The sequence below is a fragment of the Callithrix jacchus genome, chromosome 14, assembly GCF_049354715.1.
Source record: "Callithrix jacchus isolate 240 chromosome 14, calJac240_pri, whole genome shotgun sequence".
Classification (NCBI taxonomy): Eukaryota; Metazoa; Chordata; class Mammalia; order Primates; family Cebidae; genus Callithrix; species Callithrix jacchus.
The window spans coordinates 19,726,224-19,747,966 of record NC_133515.1 but is presented as its reverse complement, the minus strand read 5'-3'; the positions used below and the strand labels follow the sequence as shown (position 1 = coordinate 19,747,966).

Here is a 21,743-nt window from a genome sequence, read left to right as displayed (position 1 = left end):
CCTTCCTGCCTGATTAATACAGCCCGTAGCTCCCAAACTTCAGTGAGCATCTGAGTGTCATCACAAAGGCCCCCAGGATGGCCAAACAGTAGAAAAGACAGCTTTACAGGTGACATCGGTTTGCAAACCAGGAAGAGATAGTCTGACATGGAACGAAGGTGCTCTCGCTTCACAGAGAGGAAGGGCAGGTTGGGTTTTATGCCTTGCAGGGTCTATGATACACAGTAGAGTCATACATATTTAGCAGGTTTGGGGAAAAGCTATGCATATTTATGAGGGGAGCTGAGCACATGTGCAATGGGTAAACATGTATGTAATACACATCTCTTATCACTTTGGGCTGGGGTTTCAGCATTAAAATGAGGTGGAGTTTGGCTCTTTGCATCAATAGGTGAACTATAGGACACAAAGCCCGTATGCAGCCTCTATAAGCTGCTAAAACTGGCTTGAGGTCTGCAGTTGCTTATCAGAAACGGGTGTTTATAAGGCCTGTCCTCTGTCCCATCAGAGTTGCAGTGGTCTGGGATATAAATCAGAGGGGTCTGACAGTGCCTATTGTTAGGGAATTTAGCAAGAGTGTGGCTTTCCTTATAGCCCAGGAATTTAGGAAGTTATCTGGGGCTGGGCTCTCTAGGCCTGCTGCAGTGGGACTGACTCAGAGCCTGGGGCCAAGGCTGCCTACACCAGGCCCACCTAATCCCAGACCACTGGCCACCCCACCTGCCTCCCCAGCCCACCTCCTGACCGTGGACATAAATGGCCTTTCCTCAGTCCTCATCCGCGTGCCCTTCACACTCAGCACATGCTCTTCCGGCTTACAGCTGTGTCCTTAGGCCTCAGCAATCTTAAAACAGCCCCTCTGTCACCCCACACATGGCAGCCCGGTTTTCTCCAGGACCTTCATTTGGAACCCCCAGCCCTGTCACATCCTCTTGTCTTGGCTTTCACTTCCACCTTTCCTATCTGAGTAAGCCAGACTGGCTCACAAACTTTAGCTAGAATGCACCTTCTGGTGCGTTCCAACATCCATCTGCCATTGAATCTTCAGAACAGCCTTAGGGGAAGAGGAAGGCTCCATTCTCTTGTGAGAGACCCAGCCAAGCCCCATGCAGGGCCTGCAGCTGATGAGCACTTCCATGACAGAATTGAGGTTAGCACCCTGACGTTCTTTGCTCTCAGGATTGCTAGTATAGAGACGTTTGGCTGTTGGGTTATGAACCTTCCCCTAATCTGACCGGCAGCTTCTCCTCCCACCATCTTGTTCTATGGATTAACATATGGACCACTCTCCAGGCCCATCCTCACTTCTTTCCTGAGTGTTTCAGTCACAGTCCTCAGGATTGGAGAGTGTCTGAACCTGGAGATGGGCCGCGTGAAGTATCGTCCACATTTAAAGAAGTTGAGAGGAAAGCGGGGAGGAAACCCCACCCTGAGGGCAGGCCCTGGCTCTGTGGCACCTGTCCCCCGGCAGGCCTTCTGAGCGGTTCCAGTTTTTCAGGTGTGGAGGTGAGAGCCCACTTAGCTGTGGAGAGATTTGGCTCTGGGTACCTATAGGGTGACAGCAGTGCTTCTTGGCTGAGGTCCAGGGCTATGTTTAATGCAGAAGAAACCGTGTCTGATTTTGCAGCTGGAACCAAGTACACCCATGTGGAATCACTGGGGGGGGGGTTCCTGGGGGACCTGAACATCTTTGTTCCAGAGCATCCCATCTTTGCAGGGAGCTCTATCCTGCAGCTCTGGGTTGCTGCCTCACTCTTAGTTCCAGCACTTGACAATGAATTATGACCAAGGCTGATGCTCCAGGCCAGTTGGAAACATTCTTCCCTTGTCTTCATGCTTCTCCTCCATGGTACCTTTTGTTAATGCTTTCTGTTCAGAAAGGAAAGGGTGCAGGGTACTGTGGGCTGAAGCATGTTTAAGATTTGGGTCTGGGAAATGCTCAAACCATGTGCCCTTTGGGGGACTTTCTGAAGCCACCTGAATTCTACCTGCGATGCAGAATGAGAAACAGTGCTGATTCCAGCTTCATCTTGTTTCTGCTCAATCCCCTCAGAGGAGCTCAGAACCACTCTCTGCTGCTTTTATAAAAAACACTTCTCAAATCCTTGAAAGTGAGAGCAATTCAGAGTCCTAGTCTGAAGCTCTTGGTACATCAGCCTCATTTTCCAGATGTCCTGTTTTTGGTGATTGGTCCTTCCTTGTACCCTTTAAGTAATTTCCCATCCCTCAGCCCCTCCCACCCCACCACCGGCTGAATCTCCAGTGTCTGTTACAGGGAAAAGGTTCTGATAAGAGTCTAGAGGCTGCCACAAATAGTTCCTCCAGGGTGGGCCCCTCACACATGAAGGCAGCCAGTCCTTTCCATCTCTGCTGCCATCAGAGGGACCCACGTGCTGGTACATTCATGCTTTGGATTTCATCATAAATCGAAGACACATCAGGGCCATTGTCACCCGCCAGGAGGTCTACTTGCTCCTCCCATCTTAGTTTTCTGTTGGTGGCTTAGTCTTTGCCAGAAAGAGCAGGTCCCACTGCTGGGCAGCACCCTCCCCACAGTCCTTCCAGGCTGCCTGGGTTCCCACGTTCATCCAGTCCTTAAGCGCTGGCTGTGGGCCAGGCCCAGAAGATGCAGCCTGAATGAAGCAGAGGAGAACCCTGGAGACCACATCCACCAGGGAGGACATCACAGTGAAGAAAAGCCGGTCTGGAGGGGATTCTACTAGCCATGGAGAAAAGTAACATTAGGAGAGGAGGAGAGGTCTGGCAGGAGGGAACTGTAGCTTTCATGTCAGCTCTCAGGAACCTGGCTGCGGAAGTGGCCTTCAGGGAGGGGTGGGGAAGGAGCAGGGCCAGGGGTGGTTTGAGCTGGCCATGGGACTCTAAGCCAGGGTGACCAAGCAGGCAGGTGAGAGGAGAGGGGTTGCAGCCAGAGGGGCACTGGGAGATGGGCATGGGCATCAGGGGGTCCTGCAGGTCACTCTGAGGACCTTGGCATCTGCTCTGGGTTTGGGTCGGGGGTCTCTTCCAGGCACCTTCTCTGCTCAGTGCTCGAGACCTCGTGCCTGTGTCTACAGACTCCTTGTAACCAGGTCCTTGTCATTCCTAAGCCCACCCCTGCTTTGCTGAGGTGAACTTTGATAGTGTAAAATACATGTAGAAAGAGCCTTCTAGACTAAGTTTCGAGCTCTGGTCATAGGGAAACCACAGGGTCTTGGGTCCCTGGGGGTGTGGGCAGAAGGCCCCAGGGCAGCTCCAGCCCCATAGTTCCTACATGGCTTCTGAGCCATGGAACCAGGAACTATTTCTGCAGTGTTAATGCGGGTACTTCACTCCTGCTTAGAGCCACCAGTGGGGCCCATTGCTCTTAGAATAAATCCAGACTCCTCACTGCAGTCCACCCTTCCTGATGCCTGGCCCTGATCACTGTCCTGGCATACTGGCCTTCCTGTGTCCCTTCCTCTGTTCCTCTGACAGGCCAGGTGCCCCTGCCCACCTTGGCATCAGGCAGTTGAGCAGAGGCTCCAGCGCAGCTCTGTCACGCTCTGTGCCTCAGTTTTCTTATCTGTGCAATGGGGGTAATAACCTCACCTACCTCCAAGGGTTCTTTTAATGATTAAATTAGAGACCTAAGTGAGGTGCGCAAAGCAGTGCACAAGGAGAGAACTATGTGTTAGAAGTGATTGTTACCTTCACTGGAATTTGGGGGCCCTGCACAACCCCAGTGTCCTCTGCATCACCTCCCGTGTCACTCTGCAGAGGGCAATAAGAAGCCCCTATGTCTTGTTGCAGAATTGCATTTTAGTACCAGAGCGTTGTTTTTGAGGCTGCAATATGAATATCCAGTCGTCTTGAAAAAACAATTTAGAGTAGTCCTAGGTTTCATTTGATGTGAAGGAAACAATCAGTTAGAGAATAAGTTTTCGGAGCTGTCCAGGGCAAGGGAGCCTGTCCGAAATAATCAGTGCTTTTGGGAAAGGGGCAACCAGTGTGTTGCAGGCAGAGCCTGAGGTCGGCTGCTTGAGTATCAGAGGCAGGGAGCCACCCACATAAGCACTCAGACCCCAAGGGCCTGCCAGGCCTAAGGCTAGCTAGCCCTGCCAGCATGGACTATGTCACGGCTGCAGACTTATCCTGCAGCTGCTGGACTGAGGCAGAGCCTGGCACCAGAAAAATAAACCCGGGAGGTCAAATTTATGCCTCCTTAAAGCCTCTTGTATTTAAAAGGGGATGGACGTGTGGTTGAAATTGCTCTTCTTCTTATTTCTTATTGCTAAATTTACAACACAGTTTGTGTGTTCACCTGTCCCTTTGGGTTAAGTTGGGCTTTTAATTGTAGCAATTCTTCATACTCTATTCTTGGATCCAGCTGAGGGGTGAGCTGGGTCTCTGAGCTGGAAATGGAAGTGTTAGCTTTAGGATTGAAAACTCTCAGAAGAATCTAGATTGGATGTGGAAGCTAAGAAACGTACATAGACCTCGAAAGAAAGGGTCGAGGCTGCAAAGCCTACTACCTTGCCTGGAATTGCTCCTCTGAACAGAGCTGGGGAGCGAAGGAGGAAGTGACCAGCTGTCTCTCCAGTCCCCGAGGATGGCCTAGCTCCTGTGGATCTCCCTGTCCGTATAGCATGTATACAGACATATTGAGCACGTATAGGTGACATCCTGTGGCTTCTGCAGTTTACTGAAAGCAGCAGGGAAGGACAGGCCACATGTCAAGCCAAAAGGACTGAACCCCAGGGGGCCACTATGACTGTTACAAAAAGTTTAAAGAAAAACCACGTGGCCACTGGTGTCAGAGCTTCATCCCAGCAATGGGACAGCTGATGGGGAGGGAGGAGAGAAGCGACTTGTGTCGCGAGTGCAGTCATGAACAATAGCTCAGCAGGTGGGCTGCACATGCATGTCTGGCCATTTTTAACCTGAGGACCAAAGTTGTTTGTGCCTCAAACAACTTTTATTTACAAAACCAGGCGTCAGCTGGGTTTTGGGCCTTGGTTTGCAGCCCACAGTGCGAGTCTTCTGCCCACCTCTCTGGGTTTCCGCTGCCCTTCCTTTTGGGCCTGGCTAATCCCTACCACTTTCTGAGCTCCTAGAGGTTCTCCCTAGGGGCAGTCTCAAAATCCTGGCATCTCCCTCAGGAGTCACTCCAGGTCTGTGTCCCCCTCAGCTGGTGGCTGCCACCTAGGACTGAAAACCAAACCGCCCAAGGAAGAGGAACCCTTTGCTAGACCTTGCCTGAAGTGTCGTGCTCTTTAAAAATGACTGCATTCTCACAAAACCGAAGACACAGAAGCTTTTTAGGGCGCCTTGCACTATGTACAAAATAAAAAAAATATCTGTCACTGCCGTGGCTCAGGAAGTCTCCCCATAGGTCAATGGAGAGCTCAGCCTAATCTGCTCTTTTGTTTTGTTTTTAATGACTTTTTCTGATTATAAAAATAATACCTGGCTATTGCTCAAAATAGGAAAATTCAGAAAAGTGTAAAGAAGAAAATTAAAATCACCCATAATCCTACCAGTAAATATGAATATACGTGTAGGGAAAGAACGAGGTAAAACGTTGTTAGCATATTGTTCTATTTCCTTTATTCTTTTCTATGTATAAATTTACATATATTTTGGACAAATTTGAGATTGTGCTTTATCAGTATTTCTGCCTGGCTTTTCTCATTAAATTGTGAGAATATTCTCATAACATTATTGCAGTAGCTTCCAAGTGCTTCACTTCTGCAGCCTTTTCTCAGCACCATGGCTGGGGGATCCTATCATGTCCCTGTGCTGCTGTAGAGCCCCCCCCCATTCCCCCATCTCATTCAGGGAAAGCCAGGACCTCCCAGGGGCCCAGAAGCTGCAGTGCCAGTTAACCCCCACCTCATTTCCCCCTATATGTTTGCTCCAGCCACTCTGGCCTCCTTGTTCTTCCTCAGACACTCCAGCCAGCCACTGCCACAGGGCCTTTGCATGTGCTGTTCCCACCTGCCCATCACCCTTCCCCAGTTGCAGTGGGGCCACCTCCCTCCAACATCTCCTCAAGGTCTTGGCTCACAGGTCACTATCCCTGTGTAGCCTTTCTGGGTTCCCTGTTTAACCTGAAGCCCCTCAGCACATCGTCCTCTCATACTTTTTCCTCTATGTAATTCTCACCATTCGACATCCTCTGTGTAATGAAATACTCACTTATTCCTTGTCTGGGTATCTGTGAGAGAGTGGGGTTTTGTCTGTATTTATTTCCCAGTGCCAGGCAGAGCCCCTGGCCTACAGTAGGTACCCAATTCCACCTTCTCCTTTCAAAGCACCAGCCCCAGATGATTGGGGGATCTCAGCACCCTGGCCCATCCATCTACACATGGCCTTTTCTGACTCATTCCACTGCTGCCACTCTGGCCCAAATTCCCAACCACTCCCAGGCTCCCCATGCCAAGTCCAGGGACTCCTTGATCCCTGTTCAGGAGTCGACAGATGCTTTGTGTCCATCCTGCCTCCTGTTCAGCCCTCACAACCTGAGCCCCTTTAGACAACTCTAGACCCCTGTGCACATGCATGTGCACACACACGTGCCATCCTACTTCTGCCCGCCCCTCTCCACAGCCTTGAAATACTTAGGGCACTTATGTCACTTTTGGTTGAAATACTTTGTGACTTTCTGTGGTTATGTCCTATCTGTAACCATAGAAACTGAGTTGTCTTCCCCCTTCAGCCCAGCCTTTCTCTAGTAGCGCTTTCCTTCCATTTTTCATTGATTAGTTAGTTGCAGCATGCCACATTCTTAAGTTCCTCTGTCACCATAGAACACATCCTTAAGAAAAGTTCTTGCTGTGAAAAAGCTCCCCCTGCCACAGATTGCCTGGCAGAGAGCACAACCGGCAGCAGGTACCCAGTGAGTGCTGAGTGAGGCTCAGACTTTTGCAGACTCCACCACCCTCCCCAGCCAGGCCCCCAAAATTGCTCTCAGCTGCTGACCCTATGTGTGAAGTTCAATGTAACTTACAGCTCTGTAGAGGGGTGAGAAGTGCTGAGCGCAGTGTTTAGAACATACTCAACAGACAGACACATGCAAATGCTCGCTGCAGTCATCAAACACCTATGCATGGAATAGGTGTTTATCGAACATTTGAAACATCTGTGAAATGAGACCCCCCCCCCCCCGCAAGGGGATGAAGTCCGCAGAACTCCAAGTATCAGCTATGACATCTTGATCTGATCACTTAGGCTTTGTTAATTTCGGGTTGCTCTGGGATGCCAAAGAGAGACTGGAGGAGAGAAGGGGATAGAGAGACATGGGGAGGGAAGGAGGAAATGCTTGCCAGCTGGAGGCTCTCTGGATAATAGAGATTAGTGGTGAGGAGGTAGCAGGTGAGAACTTCAGGGCTGCAGTATGCAGCCACCTCTGATAGTCTGGCTGGTGTCCTATATACCGCAGCCCAATGCACCGTCCCTCCAGCTACATCAGGAGCCCAACGCATGCAGCATCATAGGCTAAAGGCCACGCAGGCTGGGGTAAGCTCAGGTGCCACTCACCAACCTTAGGAGCCGGTTTCCTTTCCCAGAGAAGCTGCACATAGAACACAGGTGTGCGAACCTGCAGACACACAGACATCTGGTCCCAGCCCCAGGTGCCTGCAGGGAAGAGTCAGCTATGAGGGCCCCTCCTGGTCCTCAGCAAGAGGGACAGGCTTGGGCCAGGCTCCCTCCTTATACATCGGGTTCACACTGTGTGCAAATAGGAAGAAGAGGGCCTTTTATTTCTAGTGGGGGAAATGTCTCTCATCTTCCCTGGGTGCCGACGGCTTTCAGTCTTTGTGGATGTGACCCACAGTGACAGTGCATTTGACATCTTGACCGAGGGCACACCACGTGAGTGTGTGAACCTAGAGAAATGGTCTATGAAGCTACTTCCATACCACATGGACACATGCCAATATTTATTCTATTCTGTTTCTTAAAAAGGCTGGTCAGGACCCAATCAATGGATCATTTGAAAACCATGCTGGAAGCCGGAGATCTCCATGGTGGGTGCATGGCACTCTGTGTCAGAAAACATGAGATCCTCTGTTCAAACTCATTGAAATTTTTAACTTGTTAGTTTTAATTTCTATTTTGTGGGTGCTTATTTTATATATTTTTGGTAATCAAATATATTTAGATGTAGATTTGGTCTAATAGATAAATATACCAAAAGATACACATTACGTACGTATAATGTAAATGATCATTGGTACATTAGAATGTGCAGAAATGCTTCCCTGATGGGGGTGCACTGTCAGAGAACAGGTTAGAGTCCCCCTGCCTGGACTGTGGCTGGGCCCGGCCTGGGAGCCCTTTGGGTGGAGCGGCCACCTGCCATCTGCTGAATTTGTGCCAGCCACACCTCTTGCTTCCCTCAATTCTTCTCACCCACCTAAGAGCTGTGAATTCTAAGCAAGAAGGACCCTGGGAAATGAATCACTTTGGTCCTCAGGCTAAAAATGGCCAGAAATGCATGTGCAGCACACACCCCGCCAGAGGGACTCATCCAGGATTTAAATGTCTGCAGGAGGCTGTGCAGGTCCCCACCTGCTGCTAGGGGTCTGAGGTCTCCCCACTGTCCCAACAGAGAGACTTTCCTTGGAGCAGTTCTTGGAATAAATGGTCCCCTTCACATGCTTGTTTGCCCAGAAACCACCACTTTTATCTCCTTTTAAGTTCACCTTAAGGTAACATTATCACAGAGTCTTTATCCCAGTCTGAAAACTTCTAATCAGTGATCCCTTTGCTCACGTGACACCCCTGCTGAGGGGCTAAGCAGGCTGCCCTGCTGCTCCTGGGCCTTTTATGGACCCTCACACATTCCTACCAAATGAGTGAAGTTTTCTGTTTTCTTATTTTGGTCCTGGAATCTTCCTTCTGGCAGGTCTTAATACTCAGATGACAGTGTGATTCCTAGTCCAGGAAGGGTGCATCACCCAGTATCAAGAGGTTAAACTTGAATCATGTGGAGCCTCATTTCCCTGTGGGGACTAGGGTGGGATCCAGGGAGGAAGAAAGGGGGATATAACTATGACAGAGGCACAGGTGGGGTGTAGTGGGTGTTTCTGGTTGTGCTGGAGAGACCCATGGAGTCTTGGATGAGGAAGGAGGTACTAACTCTTAGCTGCAGGGCAGCTGAAGATTCTTTGGCAGACCTTGGTTTTGAGGGCTTGCTTTGGGGGCCTCACTGTGGTGTTCCCTTCCTGGGCTCCCCACCATGAGGTGAGTCTGGCCCAGGGTGTGCAGATTTACCTGCCGCATCATAGGGCACTGGCAGAGGGTGGCCCCCAAACTCTCTGGAAGGTCTCAGCATGAATGCCACTGTGGGCTGCGTGACAGCTGGCCCCCAGAGGTAGACAAGGGGGATGCGTGCCACCTGCCTCTTCTGGGACCACCCTGCACCTGACAGGGACAGGACTTTGTCCATTCCATGATAAGAGTGGGCTAAAATGAAAACCATTCGCTCCAACTCCCTCCTCAGATTTTTAGAAATCAACTCTTCCAAAAGCCTTGCCTGTACTCAGGCTTTACATGCAAAATTAGGCAGCCATTTGTGCAGTGCAGGTCTGCACCTGTGTTTTGAACTTGTTATCTTAATAGTCACCTCAGCTTGCTGGCCTTTTGGGCAGCCTGACAGCAGCCTGGCTTGTGTGCTTCATCCGTCACAGGACAGGGACCAGGGTAGAATGCAAACACCAAGAGGACAGGATGAGAAAGGCATCTGCCATGTGCTAGAGGCATGCAGGTCACCCACGGGCTTGGGGCCACACTCCGGTGGGACCGGCAGCCTCACATAGGTCTCCAGCACTCCTGCAGTGCTCTGGTGTTGCTTAGCCTCTGTCGAACTGTAATTCCAAGGAGGGATCTCCTCCAGGGTAGAAGCCTCTCCCATAGCAGGTGCATGGTCGTGGCTTGTGGCCAGGCAGGGAGCATGAGTCCACAGTGGTGGCACCAGCGTTTTACAGATGCCTGGGGTTTGGTGTCCCCAGTACATAGAGTTTGGCATTGTCCACCAGCCTCTGAGCCCACTAAATCTGTGAATAAAGGGAAGGAAACAGATCAACCTCCCACCCTTTGTAACTGAGGCTGGCGTTTGTCCTGTGTGAGAATTTGCCTGACCTACTTTTCATGTCATCTTTAACCTCCCAAAAAAAGGTCTGAGTTTTAAAAAAATTGAAACAGGGTCTTGCTCTGTCACCCATGCTGAAGTATAGTGGCATGACCTCTCAGGCTCAAGTGATCCTCCCAACTCAACCTCCTGAGTAGCCAGGACTGCAGGTGCACACCACCACGCCCAGCTAATTTGTGTTTATATTTTATAGAGACAGGGTCTCATTAGTTGCCCAGGCTGGTCTTGAACTCCTGGTCTCAAGCAACCTATCCGCCTTGGCCTCCCAAAGTGCTGAAATGAACCACAAACATGAACCACTGAACCCAGCCCAAAAATGCCTGATTTTTAAAGACCCACATGTGGTCTTTAAAAATCTCTAAAATGACCCCAACCCATTCCAGTAGTCATGGGCATAGGTATACCTCAGTGAATGTATTCATTATTTTACCTCAAGATATAGCAAGAGGGGAAGGGCCTTCCCATGTTCCACAGAGACTAGGTGATGGCAGCAGAATTCAATGAGACATCTCAGAAGAGGGGTGAGCAGCGGCCATGGTGCTGCTCGTTCACTGTGTGACTTGGAACGAGTCACTTAACCTCTCTGAGCCTCAGTTTCCTCATCTGTAAAATGGCCACATTGCCGTCACCTCAGATAGTTGATATGAGGGTCAGATGGGCATGTGTGGGGATGAAGATAAAGTTGGGCGTGCCAGGCCAGGGGTGGTCACCAGATCCCTTCCTTCTTACTGGCTTAGTCACTGACCAAAAGTCCCCAGTTTGGGGAGCCTTTCTCCTTAAAGGCTCTGGGAATGTTCCACAAACAACCCTTCAGAATGAGGGGTGCCTATGAGGAGGGCGAATCAGTGGTAAAAAGAATCCTTCCCTCTCCATGCTTAGTCTCCTAAAGAATGACATGTTTTACATCCGGCAAGTGCTGATCGAAGCCCAGCCCAGCCATCTTGCCTGCCCATCTCAGCGAGGGGAAGCTCCCAAGATGTCTCCCAGTGAAAGCTTCTGGCCTTTCTTCATCTGCTCCTGAGTTTGTGAAGCTCTAAGGAGTAACAGGCCAACGGCCAGCTGTGGTGGCCTCTGCCACACTCAGCAACGAGGGTGGAAGCTGCAGAGGAAGGCAGATGCCCCACAGGAGTCTCTGGAACACGCGAGTCTGGTCCTTGGAGGGTTCCCAGGGAGGTGCTGCTGTTGGGAAGCTGAGCTTGCAAGTAGTGTTCCAGAGCTTGCTACCACAGTGGGGTCTGCCAAGAGCAGCAGCGTCTTCTCTCGGGAGCTGGCAGAAATGCAGAAACTTGGCACCAGTCCATACCTGTTGAGCCGGAGTTGGCCTCTGTGAAGGAGCCCTAGGTCGTTCAGTACAGACTGAAATAGAAACTCTTTGATAGCAAGTTTTTTACAGAGCCCAGGACATGGTAGGTCCTCAGTCCATTTTTGTTTTCTGAATGGTGCTTCTGTGAAGTCATGGGTCGCCTTCTTGTTAAACTGTGAGTGCTTGCCCTCCTGCTTGCTCCTTCAGCTTCCTGGATTTCCACCAAAATATGGATTTAGGGACCCATTCCCTCCTTCAGATCACACTCCCAAAGCTCATGGCTTGGTACTGAGGTTGCTCTATCTCCACTCTGGGTCAGGGCCGGGACCCAAGGGGCACAGCTCCTTTGTGCTGTTTTTCTTGTGAAGCTGGGAACCTCCCACACCACTGCTCTTCCTTTCGTGTTACAGCTGCTGTCCTCTCTCGTGACTGGCTTGCCAATCCTTAAAAAAAAAAATCCTCCTGACATTCAGTTTAAAGTCGCATCAATCAGACCCAGGGATTTGGGGTAACTGTACTCTGGCACCATCCTGGACCCAGCACTGAAACCCCCGGGCTGGTCCCACTTCCCCAGCAGAGACAGGAGACTCGTGGCTCCAGGAACTGTGGGGAGACAGCCTTCTCTATTCAACCCAGCCCCACCCTTGGACGCAGCCACAAGGCTATGGTGTGCTCTAAACCAAGAGCCCATACATAGAACTGTTTAAAGGATGGATGGAAGAAACTCTTCAGTTCTTCTTACCTTTCTAGACAATTCTGTGGTTGGAAAGAGGTTGTGGAAGAAAATCACATCTAGCCTAAGAAAGCTGGGGAGACAAAGCATTGGGAGGGGCTTTACTGAGCCAGGAGGCAGCCACTCGAGGTCACAGAGGCCATAGAGTGGTGAGCAAGGTCCCCTGTTGGGTGGTGAGCCCTGGCCCAACGTTTATTGTCCCATGGACAAGACTGCACTGCCCGCTTGAGGTAATTCCCCACCCCATCCAGTTCCATGTTCCCAGGAGCATCAGGCTAGGGGGTGGCCCCTGCAGAGGGGCCCCAGAACAGGGCAGACCCTGGGATGGGCACACACCTCCCCAGGTACCAGGAGCAGTCCTCATGATGAATAAAGTCACCAAGACATTTAAAATATTGATGCTATCATTTTGTTTTCATTTTGTGTGGAAGTTGAAAATGTGTTCTCTTTGCATTAAAAAAAATGGGAAAAGTTTAATTATTGAGTGCATTGGTTATGTGTGTGCACATCCAAATAGGAGGGGAACATCCACCTGATAAACAAACAAGGTGACCCCACACGCCAATGGAGCCAGTGGAGTCCTTTTCTTTCTAGATGGCACCTCGATAGGAGGGGGTGCATCCTCAGGCTGAATCCACATGGGAGGCCAGAGCCATCTGGTTTCTCTGCAGCATGGAAGCCTGTGCGTGAGATGAGTCTGCACCGAACATGGGCCCACAAGGATGTGTGCAGCCAGTGAGGGGCCTTCTGATTGGGATGGCACCAGTGCCAGATCCAGGCCCCGCTTTGTGATGTGACTAATTGGAGCTTGATGGGAAGACAATGACAATTTCCCCAGATGGTGAGTTTTGCCCCAGGATCAAGTCACAGATCTGTAACAGTACCTCAGACTCTGTGGGCCGAAGTGTGCACTACTTGCACTCCTGTGTGAGTCTGGCAAGCCCAGTCCCCAGCGGTGGGTGGAAAATGACCCCTCAGTCTCAGGTGTGTAGAGATGCATCTGCGTATTGAGGGATAGTCCTCTGGGATAGTCCACTTTGGACTTTCGGAATGAAGACTGCACAAGGCAAAGCCCCTTGGCGCAGAAGCAGAGACGAGTCAACAGGATACAGCCTAACTGCTCCTCTTCCCAGGAGGCCCCTCAGCAGCGGCTTGCCTTCCTGCCTGGCTGGGGCAGGGATGCTGGGGACATGGAAGCTTTGGATGAAGCATTGAGGACTTTCGTCTTAGAGGCAGGAGCTCTTACTTCTCCCGCTGTCTCTTGAAGCTGCCTGTCTTGGTGGAAGCTTTTTGCCTTCACTTTCAGCACCTGCCTTGGGCTGGGGTTGCTAAGGCATGAGGGACGCATGCTGCCTTTCCACCCTCACTCTCCACCGTGAAAGGGGTGCAGTGAAGTCAGTTGTGAGCAGCCTCTCAGGGACATGTGCTGGTGGCTGCACAGTGCTCAGTGACCCGTGGCACTGCTGAGGGGCCAGGCACCATGCTCCTGGCTGCATGGCCCCTGATGGAAATAGGGAGCCTGGAAATCCACGCTGACATTTAGATCAGGGCCCCATCTCTTCTGGACGTGCATACAACAACCTGTTGGTGCTTGGATTTCCTGATTTTGAAAATGGAGTTTTCAGTACCAACTCAACAGAGTCCCAGGGAGACTAAGTGAAACACTCCAGGTCTGTTCCTTTGGGGAGAAGGGAATCATTTGAGCCCAGCCTCCAGCATTATTTGTGCCATGATTGCTGTGTAATGATGTCCCAAGTGCAGGTGCATGGCAGGTGTGTTTAGAAAGTGCTCCGATGCCAGTGGGTGAGATGGATGGAGGACCGTGCTCACTGTGTGCTGCTGCTCTTTCTCTAGACCCTGTGAAGCAGGCAGAGAACACTGGGGTCCAGGAAGTCGGTCCCCAGGTATTTGGAGAGCCCGATGGAGGGCTGTGGGAGGGAATAGGCCCTGGTTTGTTCTCTGAGTAGCACTTAGGAGGAAACAAGTGAATACAGCCATAAAATAGAGCAAAACAGCTGAGCCTGGTTGGAGGAAGCATTTCAAAGGAAATGATCCTGGATTTAGATCACACATGTTGGAGCCCAGAGTGAGGTTTTTCATAACCTCCCTCTAAAAGGCAGGTATTTATAGTGGAAATGCTGACAGCCATGGGCCTGGGCGGAGTTGAAGGCTGCTGAAGGCAGCTGGAACCTGCAGCCACCCTACTCTTGCGATCTGCTTGTTCTGCCCAGAGCAGCCCTGTGATGAAGCAACCCTTTCTAATGCCACTTAAACTCAGCAGGGCTTCTGGGTTTTTTGGTTTTGTTTTTTTAACTCATCAAGGCGCTACCAGCTGTAAATGCTAGCTCTGTAGCTGAGTGAGACCTGGTGTTTCCCTTCACCCATTCACAGCATTCAAGGGAATCTCCTAGACTAGGCTGTGTCAGACTCGACTCCTGGTGGGTGTGGGGGATGAGCCCTTCCTGGCACCTGCTGGCCTCTCGTGCAAGGGCTTAGCCTGTATCTTATATGCCAAGTGTACACCGTGGCTGAGGCTCTGCCCCCTCCCCCGCCATAGCCCGCACTTCCACAGTGACTCATATGGACCTTCACTTGCCTGCTGTGGTCTTCCCACTTTTGTGGATTTCACTGACTCACTGCCTCTCTCCTCTTCCCTTCTGAATCCTGTAAGTCCTTACCAACCACTGCTGAGTTCCGTTTTTCCTGTGAAGGCTTCGAACTGCCCCCCAGTGGCCTGCCTGCAGTTTCTGGAAGGACCTTCTGCCCCTGGCCTAGGTGCCACTGTGGTGCCCTACAGCACCCAGTCGTGCTTTGCAGAGACTTTGTGGGCCCCAAACCCAAAACAGTACCCTGGCAGACAGAATGTGCCAGCTCTGCACGCAGCCACCCCACCTTGCTCAGTTTCTGCTTGGTGAGAAAACTCAGAGATGGCTCCCACTTCCTCCTGCCCTGAACTCTGTGCTTCTCCAGGGAGGTCTGCCCAGAGGGCAGCTGGCATTTACTCAGTTTCTTCTGCTACTTCTGAAAAGGGGAGGGAGAAAGAGTGGAAGCTCACAGGCATTTACCCAGCCTGATGGCATTTGCTTAACCTAGCTTGTAGCAATCCTCCCATGCTGATTCTGGCATCATATTTTCTTCCTAGCCATCTCTATGTACACAGTAAAGAGTTCCCTCTGCTTTATTCTTTCAAATCACTGCCAGTTCCCCCTATAGATATGCATATAGGCTAAGCCAAGTACAGCCTAAGAAGGAAGGGGCTCCACTGGGCACCTGAGTGGGAAACTTCCTCCAGGTATAGGGTCAGGGGACACTGTCACTCACAGATGGTGAATTGACCTAACCTCTTCCCCGCCAGACCCCACAACAGCCCAGGGAGCCTCTTCTCACAGCTGGTACATCCCCAGACTGCGTAATTCACAGACCTTGCTCCAGTGGGTGTGCCCAGGCTACCCCTCCCAGCCCCTCCAGGCAATGCTACAGCCCTGAGAAGAAGGATGTGGCTTAGCCGGCCAGGAGGGTTTATTCCCTGGTTGCTCATGGATTTGAACCTTCATGCCACCTTTCCTGATAAGCACCACCCAGGATCAGACTTTCGTCAAATTCTTCCCTGCAAAAAATAGCTGCTATTTTGTAGAACAGGCGGGAGATGTGGGAAAGAGTCGTGTCCTGAGACCTCGCTGAATCACTCAAGATGACAGATTATTGACACCTCCTGGGACACACTCAGGCCAGCTTCTGGGGCTTGACAACCTGAGTGGAGGCAGTTACTGAAAAGAGCTTCCATGGTTCATGCTGACCAGAGCAGACTCCCCTGCCACAGCTGGTCACCAAACATTAGAAAGTGCATTCCGGTCACACGCCTCAAAATCTCCGAAGACCCACAGTGCTCAAGGCAGGCTGGGAACCTGCTGTTGTGGAGCCTGCAGGGCCAGCCCACATCCTCTGATGCGGGGCTTCCTTCCCCTCTTGCCTCTGGTCCCTCACTGTCTGCAGGGCTGCACCTTGCTCCCCAGAAATGGCCAGCAGTTGAAAGATTGGGGTGACAAGGTAGTGGCCCTCGGAAAATTCTCTCCTCTCTATGAGCGTCCACCCTCCGTCATGGCTCCTGGGGTTTTTGAGCTGCCCAGAAAGCTTTTCAATAAAACCTATGCTGCCCACCAGCCTCTGCTGTGTTTTTCCTGCAGTCTGACCGATTTGAGCACGTTGCCAGTTTGTGAATGGGAATGTGGCCTGGAGAGTGCAGAGGGCTGGTGTGCCGTGTGACCATGATTTCATGAAGCCTCCCCTCTCCCCTTTCTCACTCAGCTCAACGACTCCGCCAAGCAGCTCATTGAGATGGACAAGCCGTGCCCTGCTGCTGCGTCTGGCTGCAATGCCTCCCTGCCCTCTGACTCTGGCGCTGTAGCCAGCATGGCCCCAAGTCCCACTTTAAACAGTGCAGGGGCGGTCAGTGCCTTTCAGCGGCGTGTGGATGGCAAGAAGAACACCAAGAAACGCCACTCCTTCACCGCGCTCAGTGTGACGCACAGATCCTCCCAGGCTGCTAGCCACAGGCATTCCATGGAAATTAGCGCTCCGGTGTTGATCAGCTCCAGTGATCCACGAGCCGCGGCCAGGATTGGAGACGTTGCTCATCTGTCATGCACTGCTCCCACCCAGGTAACATCCTGTGGGCCAGGGCAGGCATCCCTGGGTTCTCTGGGTTCTATCCTCAGCTCCGTGTTCAGTGGTCCCAGTTCCTCAGCTAGCATGGAGGCCACCCCAGAACTTCCCTTTGGGGTTGAGCAGGGTTTGTCCCTTGCTGCTTTGTATTGGGGACCTCCCTGACACATGGAGAATGGTGAGTGTACCCTCCCTGGTTCAGAAGATGGCCTAGTGGTGTGTGAGCTGGTTCTCAGTGGTCCAGGAAATGTCTGAGTAACACTCACCCACCTTGTGAGAAGGTTCTTCCCATCTCATTTGGCTTTTGGATGTCTGATTATGTCCTGGAAGAGTCTTGGCTTAGTGCTAGCACATTTTTAGCATCTCTGCAATTTTGCTATTTCCCTTTCAAGAGAGAGAAGAAAGAGCCAGAGCTCAGAACCAGAATAAACTACATTGTTGAGTACTTTTGTTACTATTGTTTCTGCAGATACCTTCTATTTCTAGACTCTATTTCCACTAATTTCTTTGTAAATTGAAGTAACAAAAGCAAAGCATTTAAAGGCTGGGTACAGTGACTCATGCCTGTAATCCCAGTGCTTTGGGAGGCCAAGGCAGGAGGACTGCTTGAGGCCAAGAGTTCAAGCCCAGCTTGGGCAAGACCCCATCTCTACAAGCAACCAATCAGTCAGTCAATAATTTAAAAATTTTTAAATAACTAATATTTAGTAAGTAATTATCTGTAGCTCTAACAAGACCCCTCACAGTGGCATGCACAGGGCAGGAGTTAGGCAAATTTCCTTTACGTGAATGCAGAGGCTGCAGCAGGAGGTGGAAGGGGCTCTCTGAGTGCCGGCCGGGCGGTGCTCCACACTTCACATTCCCTTGAGTCCTTCTGGCTGCCCTGAATATGCCTCAGAGCAAGGGCACTGGTCTGTGGGAAACCAGGGGCAGACATCAGAAAGCAACTGGCTGGGAAGAACTGTCTTGTTCAAAGCCACAATGAACTCAGACAACTTTACACAGAGAATTGTCTTAAAAATTGCTGAGCTCTTGAAGAAAGGCCATTTGATCTAGGTGTGCCACCATATCAGCCTAGAAATGCCCCCAACACACACATACATGCACAAACTACATGTACACTTGAGCACATGCACACCCACCTGTGTGTACCCCCATGCACATGTGCACTCACACATACATATGGCACGCACATATACCTGCACACCCACATGCACTTAAATACATACACTGTTATCTACATGCACACCTACACATATACATGCACACACATATGCATGCACATATACACCTGTGCACACGTGCACTTACATGCACCCCTCCATGCACACCACACATGTACATGTGCACATACATGCATATGTGTGCATTGTGTATTTACACACCCCTCCAGGTGCACACCTGCACATATACATGCAAATATGTATACACATATACCTCTGTGTACACACGCATACACATGAATGTGTGCACCCCTTCCACATACACACACATGTGCACACATATAGACATTTATACATGCACACACACTTGCACACACATGTGCACACACACAAATGCTAGCTCTCATTGGCAGCTGAGGCTGAGGTCTGGAATTGGTGCTATAGTGTCTGGAGCTGTAAGCATGGCAGTCATCTGCCCCCATGGTTACCCTACTGCCTTGAGGCTCCCATAGCCTGTACCTGGGAGCCATATTCCCCGAAAGAACAGTCATTGGGGCTGCTGGTGCCTTTTCTGTAAGGGAAAAGTGCAATCTTGGTCCCAACCCTAACTCCACTCTTGACCTTGGGCTAAAGTCTTCTTGAGCACCTCCTATTTGTAAGCTCATGGGAGGGGCATGGTGACTCAGTGGTGGGCCAGCATGGCTGTGCTCCCCACATGTATGCATATCTCAAGGGTAAAGTCACAAGCAGTGGCCCTTGGAATGGCCTTGCTTCTTCTTTGCTGAATCATCCTGGACAGAGGGCATGATCGTCATGGTGGTACTAAGACTCAGGGAAGCTCACCCCGTTTGTCACCAATACAACATGTGATAATTCTGGCCCAGAGCCGGGGTCCCTACTTGGCAACCTGAGCAGCTGCTGGTGATATGAACAGTTGAAAGTTGTGTTCTGAGACAAATTTGGCTCAAAGGGAAGTTGTAGCAGGTTTGAGGGGTGTCCCTAAGAAGGGGAATGAGGAGCAGTGGCCTGGCCCTTGTGTACCACTGGGTAGGTCTTTTGTCTCCTTCCTCCTGGAAGAGCAAAGGCCACTCTCACTGCGGTCAGGGACACCCCCATCAACCAGAGGGAGGGGCCTTCTTCCTGATCATCAGCCAGAGGTGGCCCTGGAACTGCCAGGCCAGTGCTCACCCTCACAAGTATCTGGCCTCTGTGTCCAGTAATTTGTCGGTAATCTGTCCAAAGCTGCCCTTAGTGTTCCCTGGAGTTCTGTAGAAGGATCCCAGCAGAGTCCATGGACTTTGCAGAGCTGCTGCTGTATCCCAAGAGGGCCAGGAGCATCTTCTCCACCACTTTCCTCTAGGCCCCTGAGATGTGGGCTAGCACATGCAGGTACAGGATCTGGTTTCCTCTCCTTCCCTCATCCTCACCTGCACCAGCCCCTCCTGTTGCCATGGAGTCTGTGTTAAAACAAACAGAGGGAACCTTTCTAAGCCCACTGCAGTCTGATTTCTACTGGGGCAGGAAGGGAACAGATATTTCTATTAATTTGTGTACTACCTGGCTCCACAGGGACTAGAATTAGGGATTGGTGGGACTGGAATTCTGGGATCCATTTTCCAGCAGTTCAACTTGAAGCGAAAGTTACGGCCAGGCTATTGACTTTAGTTTGGGTCACCTCAAAGGGCAAGAGGTCAAATAAAGCAGTTGCTGCTTGTCTTCCTGTTCTGATGTATTTGAGCTGCCGGGAGACAGAAGGGGCCCTGGTGCAGCTGTGAGCTGTGCGTGCTGCTCCTACGGGCTCCAGTATGCTGCTGTGGTCTGGATGTGCCCAGAGACCAAGCCTTCCCGGTCTGCCCCTGCTCTGCACTGCCTTCCCGGTTCCTACCACCTTGCTGGCCATGTGCGTCTGACTGGGAAGTGCCTGACCCGAGGACTGGCCCACAGCAGCCAAGGCGAGCCAGACTCAGATCCTGCTGTGGCCACAGTGCTGCAGGGATACTCTTCCTCACCATGGTGGCCACACCTGGGGAGAGGGAGCCCAGGCCCAGGATTCTGTGGTTAGTGGGTGGCACTTCAGCTTTGATCATCGGCCTGGAGAAGTTTAGCATTGCTGTGTGCATGTACTCATCACAAACGGAGGCAGTGCCATTGTGGGAAATGGGAAGTGGGCAGAGCAGGAAGGCTTACAGCCCCAGACTCCATGGTGCCCATAGCATGGGGCAGTGCTGGCCCCAGCAAGGGCCACTGTAACAGTCAGTTCTCTGCTCCCACAGTCCCCTTGGGACCCAGCGTTCCCATTCAGGCTGTGAGAAAGAACACCTTGACTGACCAGATGGTGGGGACTGAGGCTGTAGGGTAAGACAGGCTGGTGAAGTAGATGAGGCTGGTCATCTGGATCAGGACTTCTGGGCCATAAGGAACAAAGGATTACAGATCACGGGGTGTGTGTTCCAGTACATTTACATTTGAGGTGAGCATGGTATGGTCCCTGTCAGTTATTGAATCCTCATTGAACATTTCACTGGGTTCTGTAGAAAGGTGCAAACAGCAGGCATCTGCTCTGGAAAAGCAGCTGGCTAGCGTGGAGACGGGCCTCTTCTCTGGGCACAGTGCTGTCCAACACATTGACTGCAGTTGATCAGAGTCAGGGAGGTGGGTAGGATCAGAAATGAGCCTCTGCTGGCTGAATTAAGGGGCTCTTCCTGTAACAGACTGGGTTTTGCTCTTTCTCTGGTGTTGTCTTAAAATAGAAAGGAAGCATGGGGCTGTGATTTCTATAGAAATGAGTCTGAAGCACAGAGGACACTTCCTTGCTTCTCAGAGGGTCTGAGCACCATGAAGCCTGGGGGCACAGCCTGAGAGCCCTGTGCGGCTGAGGCTGGCCTCCTCCCTGTGGCTGTCAGGGGCTGCATCTGTGATTTGCCTGTTCCATCTCTCCTTCGGCTTCCTCTGCTGTTTCACCTCCTTTGTCCTGGCCTGCATCACTTCTCAGCTTCCCTGGCCACGTGGTCCACCTCACTGCTCAGGGAGCCAGTTGTTCATTATTTCCTCTTCAGAGGTGAGGAAACCGAGGCCCCTGCAGTGGTGGTGATGTTTCAGGGCTGTGCTTCCATGCCAGCCCTTGCTGCCCTTCCAGGGCTAGCTGTCAGGAGTGCTGTCAGGACACAGGTATCACTTCACTTTCTAGTTTGCTTTGTAAAATGCACAGGGCTGACCCCAGGCCAAAGGAGACACGCAAGAGAATGCCAGCAGGTCCATGCGGTGCTCCTTAAAGTGGCCCTGCTTTGCTTTGCTTTTAGGCTGAGGCCAGGCTTCATGCAGCACAGGACAGGGCCCTGGGGTGGAGGTGGGGGCTACCTCTCTCTAGCTGTGTCACCTCAGGGGAGTTGCTGAACCTCTTGGAGCCCTGCAGTTAAGAGCCACCTCCAGAGCCAGACGTCCAGGTTGAGCACTCATCCTTGTACCTGCAACCTTGGAAAAGCTGCCTGACCTCTTCCAGAGACTCTGCTTCCTGTCTATTAAATTGAGCCAATCTGTGGCTCCGCTCATGGTTGCTGTGAGGGTGGAGTGAGGGGGTGCAGGCTGCCCTCCTTGGTGGGTGTACCTTGAGTGTTGGCTGTAGTGGCTCTTTCTGCTGCTTGGGGAGTCAGGGAATGAATCACCAGCCCAAGATGCCAGGCTCCCGGCACATCTCTCCTCACTGCTCTGTGCTCCAAGAGCCCATCTTTGGCCTGGTGCTGTGCTGGG

At 51.4% G+C, this 21,743-nt stretch overlaps 1 protein-coding gene across 2 annotated transcripts in view; it reads left to right on the top strand.

The window, feature by feature from the left end:
* Positions 1 to 21,743, top strand: part of SH3RF3 (SH3 domain containing ring finger 3) — a 365,288-nt gene that overhangs the window by 245,440 nt on the left and 98,105 nt on the right. For both annotated transcript variants that reach the window (XM_054244686.2, XM_008980250.6), the window contains exon 4: positions 16,477 to 16,830. In XM_054244686.2, coding sequence (XP_054100661.1) covers positions 16,477 to 16,830 — 354 coding nt within the window. The remainder of the gene's footprint in view (positions 1 to 16,476; positions 16,831 to 21,743) is intronic.